At 42.1% G+C, this 6345-nt stretch overlaps 1 protein-coding gene across 1 annotated transcript; it reads right to left on the bottom strand.

The window, feature by feature from the left end:
* Positions 1–761: 761 nt before the first annotated feature.
* LOC150105907 (general transcription factor II-I repeat domain-containing protein 2A-like) lies at positions 762–1586 on the bottom strand. The gene has a single exon (XM_090394590.1). The coding sequence runs from the start codon at positions 1584–1586 to the stop codon at positions 762–764; it is 825 nt and encodes a 274-aa protein (XP_090250716.1).
* Between the last annotated feature and the right edge of the window lie 4759 nt (positions 1587–6345).

Genomic DNA, 6345 nt, shown 5'->3' with positions numbered 1-6345 from the left:
ATAATCTGGATTGTACGAACTTAAAGAAATTCGTAAACACGATTCCAGATGTGATCACTTAGCTGCGATCTATGCTTTGTCTTAATAGCATTCATACATGCAAATGCCGATTCGCACAAATAAGTTGATCCAAAAAATGAGTTAAAATAAGCGGCGATTCTCCAAATATTTCGATATTTACTTTTGTGGATCAACTTCCAAAAACTATTATTTGAAGCAATTGATTTGAGGTGGATATCGCATTTCATATTTATAATTTCTTCTTCCAAATCTACTCTATTTGTGTCGAGAAATTCAATTCATTCCATTTTGAAGCTATATTCTCAATATTAATATTTTCATTGAAGGGATAAGATAAAAAAGTAGCGATATCATCGAGCTTACTGATTCCTACAGATCTTACTTCAAATTCGTTCATTAAAAGTCTTATGCTTTCAGCGTGTTTATTGTGTATATATAAACGTGACGTTTTGTATATCCCTTGACTGGTCGGCCAAATTTTTGAAATGTTTCAATTCGCACCGCTTTAATTGTATTTCAAGCCTGTTTAATTTCTCCTTGAATGAATTTAAGGAGCTTATCATATCAATGATTGTTTTATTTTTTTCCTTGTAATTCTAAGTTTAGGTTATTTAGTTTTTCTGTAATGTCACAGAAAAAGGCGAGGTCAAGTAGCCATTCTTTATCATTTAATTCTAGATGTGAATCATTTCTATTTTTCAAAAACGAATTTATTTCTGGAAGAAGTTCTCTGAATCTTGCTAAAATGTGGCGGGGCTTAACCATCTTACGTCAGTATGTAACAATAATTCACTATGCTCACTCTCGCATTCTTTTAGCCAAGCCCGAAATTGACGACGCAGCAAGCTATTTGATCTTATTGAATTAACAATTTTGAAAGCAACATTCATAACATAATTGAATTTCAGTACTTTTGAACACAAGGCTTGCTGATGGATGATGCAATGATAGTCCACAAAACTTGGTATATCTTCATCGTTTTTACAAAGAGTGACGAAACCGATTTTACTACCTACCATTGCAGGCGCTCCGTCCGTAGTTATTGACACTAACTTATGAATTGGAAAACTTGTACGTACAATGTAATTCTTAAATAAATCATAAATATCTTGACCTCTTGTTCGTCCTTGAATTGGAATAATGGTTAATAATTCTTCTGTGGCCGACATATCCTCAAAAACCATTCGAATAAAAATACATAATTGTGCAGTACCAGCGTAATCAGTAGATTCGTCCAACTGTAGTGACAAAAAATTGCACTTGTTTATGTTTTCATGCAGAATCTCTTCAAGGTTCCCGCTAGTTTCTTTTGCCCTACGCATGATTGTGTTTCGTGATAATGACACATTGCTAATAGCAATTATTATTTCTGATTTATTCTTAAAATTTTGAAATAATATTTCACCAACTTTGATGAAGGCTTCCTTCCATAATTCTCCATCATGAAACGGCTTATTACGTTTAATTAAAGTTTCAGCAACTTTGAATGACACAATTGTAGCAGCCTTTGCGCCTATATTGTGTTTGACGAAAACATTTCGTTGTGCTGTCAGCAGCGTCTTCATTTGATGTACTTTTGGTTTTCTTTAGGAACAATTCGATAGTGTCTTTCAACGTTTGCTTTTTTCGGTAAAGCCACATTCGCGTTGTAAATTATACATAAGCATTTGTCTTTCATCATAATAAAGAAAAAATCTTCTTCCCATTCTTTATGATAGTGATAAGTTTTTACTTTTTTCACACTTGTTCTTGGCTCACTCATTGTTATCCTTAATTTTTAATTTTTTTAACAATACTAACTGCATTCACTTGCTTAATTTAAAATAATACACACTAAAGATTGATAAACGGAAAACGATTTCATGGGAATACTCGGTACTAAAATACTGGATAATCGGGACACTTTGGCTGCAAGAGTCTTGATCAAGAACAATACGCAGATGGACTGTCAACTGCCGGTGTACACGTCATCAAACGTGTTACCATTGGGCGCGTTCAGAACTGTCAAGCGAACGTTTCTGGACGAAGCGAATCACGTGACTGCTGTAAAGTGATGGCTTCGTTGTTAACCGCTAAATTGGTCGAGTACTACTGTGACTGAGGTAGTGAAGACGATTCAGTGAGTGAGTAGTGAAGACGATTTGGATTATATTTGGATTACCTACTGTGTAGTTAAATAGTGAGTCCTGGAAGTGGGATGAAAACATCGAAGGTAAGTTCCAGCCAATTTCTTATTAGTCTAATCTAGATCCACGACAATGGACAAACCCCTTAACTTCGATGACGTATACAGGGAATTCCTACGGCTAGGAAAACTCCTTAATGACAACTGGCCAGGGAAGGTCAAACTATACGAATCATTTCCCCCTACACCGTTTAACAATGACTCTAAAATAGAAGAACCAGATAACACTGACGACGAAAATGAGGGAGATATAACCGAGGGGAACATCCCCTCCCTCCCCCCACCAAAAGTTCCCATTCAGGCGAACTCCACGGAAGAACACGCCAGTAAAAGGCGTAGAACAGCTGACACTCAGATGGAAGAAGACACACCTGCACAAGAAGTCCAAGATAAAAGGGAAAAGGTCCCCCCAGTAATCCTACGCGATAAAGACAAATGGACCACGGTGGCACGTAACCTCAGACAACACAAAATAGATTACTCCTGGGCCAAAAACACGGACGAAGGAGTTAAGATTCAACCACAAACGGTCACAGATTACAGGCAAATAACCAAAATAATGGACAACACCAACATTCAGTACCACACCTTCGCTCTCAGCAGCGAAAGAAACCTCAAGGTGGTACTACGAGGGGTAGCTGAAGGCATAACCTCCGAGGAGATCACAACAGACCTCACACAATAAGGCCTAACTCCAATCAAAGTTAGCCGGATGCTCAGATCTGACAAACGGCCAATGCCACTCGTGTTAGTCGAGGTCCACAACACCCAAAAACAAATCTACGACATAACCGCGGTCTGCGGACTTAAAATAACAACCGAACCACTCAGGAAAAGGGCATCAGCAGGGCAATGCCACCGTTGCCAAAAGTTTGGCCACGCCCAAAAGCTGTGCAAAGCTGAATTCAAATGCCTGAAATGTGGAGAAAAACATCAAACCATTACATGCACAAAACCGAGAAAAACACCAGCCAAATGTGCCAACTGTGGAGGACCCCATCCAGCCAACTACAAAGGATGCAGCCACCACCCCAGAAATAGAGGGACTACAAGACCCACCCAACCTCCCCCACTGAAGACCACTCAAAGTATCCTGGCTGACCAGTCATCAAACCAACCAAACCCTAACCAAAAAAGACAGGAAAGAGCTCAACCTCCCCCCAAGACATATGCAGAAGCAGCCCGCCCAAAGGCCACAACACAGGACAACCTTACAAGCTCCAACATCACAGCACTACTGACTGCCTCGCTAGCAACTATGCTGCAAGAATTCAGCAGAACAAACCCATCTACATCCTCCACAAAGAGATTCCTGCAAGGAACCCACTCCATACTGACAGCACTCAACAATGAATAAAAACAAAGTAAAACCCAACTCACTCTTGATTGCCGCCTGGAATGCCAACGGCCTCACCAACAAGACACTAGAACTACAGGACTTTGCACAAAGACACAACCCAGACATAATGCTGATCAACGAGACCCACCTAAGACCTTCCAGCAACCCAAAAGTGAGAGGATATACGATGTACCGAACGGATAGACTCAGCACCAGAGGGGGAGGCACTGCCATCTACATCAAACCATACCTCCATCACAATGCCATATTCAACCCACAGACTACCCACCTGGAGATTACAGGTATTCAAGTCCACACAAACAACGCTGGAAACATCAAGATATATGCTGCGTACAACTCTCCAAGCAACTCTCTACTGACAGCAGACCTGGATGCCATCCTTGGCACCACTGACCCGACCATCATAGCAGGAGACTTGAACGCCAAACACACAGCATGGTTCAGCACCACAAATAACAGAAGTGGACGCATCCTACACAACTACTCAACACTTAACTCAGCTGTGGTAGCAGGACCCACTGAGCACACTCACTACAGCCCAAATGGAAGATCAGATGTACTCGACATAGCTATCCTTAAAAACATCAGTTACCAATACCAACTGGAGACAATCAATGAATTATCATCTGATCACAACCCAGTCCTGATCAAACTTGGCACACAAGAACAACTGGCTCCCCAGCACACCTTCATTTCATGGGACAAGCTTGCAAAAATCCTACCAGAATACATCGGCCCTGCACCCACCATCCGCAAAAAAGAAGAAATAGATGAAGCAGTAAACAATCTAACACACCAAATCAAAAAAGCATTAGAAGCAGTCACCAAAACCACATCCAACCACCCAACCAGATGGCTCCCAGAAAACATCATGGAACTCATCAGAACAAAAAATAAAGCCAGGAAAAGATACCACAACACAAGAGCCCCACAGGACAAGAAAATACTAAACAACTTGACCAACCAAGTCAGAAAAGCACTTCAAAACCACAGGAATCAAGAGTGGGAAAATAAACTCTCATCACTTAACCCAGAAGACCACACAATATGGAAATTTTTGAAGACCCTGCGCACCAAACGCAACCCATTACCCCCCATGCAGACCGCACATGGAACTGCACTGACTGATACAGAAAAAGCAGGAGCAATAGCAGACAACCTAGAAAAGCAATGCAGGCCATCATATGACAACATAAACATCCCCCACATTTATAAAATCCACCAGCAGGTCAAGCGTACATTAAGCCTGACCACAGACAACCCAGGCAGCATCACCCCCACTACCCCAATGGAAATAACCAACATCATAAAACATCTAAATAACAAAAAAGCTCCAGGTCCTGATGGAATCACAAACAGAATCATTAAACTGCTTCCTCGAAAGGCTATTGTGCACCTGGTTAACATAACCAATGCAATACTGAGGATACAACACTTCCCTACTGCATGGAAAGCTGCAGACATCATACCAATTAAAAAGCCAGGAAACAATCCACAACTCCCTCAAAGCTACCGTCCCATCAGCCTTCTATCCAACTTAGGAAAGATTGCTGAAAAAATCATCCTCTCAAGACTACAAGAAGAATCAGACAAACTAGGAATAATACCAAACGAACAATTTGGCTTCCGCCGTGAACACAGCACAGTGCAACAAATACACCGACTGGTGGAGCACATCACACAAGGTTACAACTGGAACCTGCACACAGCTGCGGTGTTCCTGGATGTTGCAAAGGCCTTCGACAAGGTATGGCATCAAGGACTACTCTACAAACTCATACAGGCCAACATACCAACAAACCTCATCAAACTAATAAAATCCTACCTCACTGACAGATCCATGCAGGTAAAAATAAGTGGCACCATCTCAACTAGGCGCAAAATCCTGGCAGGTGTTCCACAGGGTTCCCTGCTGGCCCCTCTACTCTTCACAATATATGTGGCCGACATCCCGCAGAACCCAAGGACCACCATCACAGCCCTATACGCGGACGACACAGCCATAATGACAAGATCTCTCCGCCCACACCTGGCGATCAGTCGTTTACAGGAAACTATCACAACACTAGAGAAATGGTTCTCGGACTGGAGGATACAAGTAAACCCCCACAAAAGCACAGCTATACTTCACCAGACGCAAAGCCCTCATCCAAGACGACATTCATCTCCTCGGAAAAAAGATACCTTGGCAGACTGAAGCCAGATACCTAGGAGTACAGCTGGACCATAAACTAAATTTCAACAGCCACATCAAACTCATAGGCACAAAGACGTCCAGAGCTATAGCCCAGCTCTACCCCCTGATCAACCGCAACAGCAAACTGAATACACGCAACAAGCTGCTACTGTACCAGATGGTAATACGACCAGTTATCACATATGCATCCCCTACATGGAGTCACACATCCAAATCCAACATCCTGAAACTACAGAGGATACAAAACAAGTGCCTGCGGATGATCCTGAATGCCCCATGGTTCGTCAGAAACACGCAGATCCATAGAGAAACCAGAACCCCAGACATCCATTCCCTCCTTCAGGACCAAGCCAAAAAATTCTTCAGCAAAGCACACTCTCATCCTAACCCACTGGTCAGACAGGCTTCCAGTTACAGTGAACATGACATTCACAAACATAAAAGACCCAAGGCAATCCTGCTCTCAGCAGAACAGAGCTAACCCAATAGTTCTTAAAGTGCGAGCATAAGGCTCACAAACCCCCACTCCCCCATCAAGCTTCTCGACACAGACAAAGGGGAAAACAAAAAGCATTTTATGCT

The sequence above is a fragment of the Typopeltis vanoorti genome, chromosome 6 (genome assembly GCF_054136105.1).
Source record: "Typopeltis vanoorti isolate ZY-2024b chromosome 6, IOZ_Tvanoo_1.0, whole genome shotgun sequence".
Classification (NCBI taxonomy): Eukaryota; Metazoa; Arthropoda; class Arachnida; order Uropygi; family Thelyphonidae; genus Typopeltis; species Typopeltis vanoorti.
Note: the sequence above shows the minus strand (reverse complement) of the source record. Positions and strands in the feature narration are given on the sequence as shown.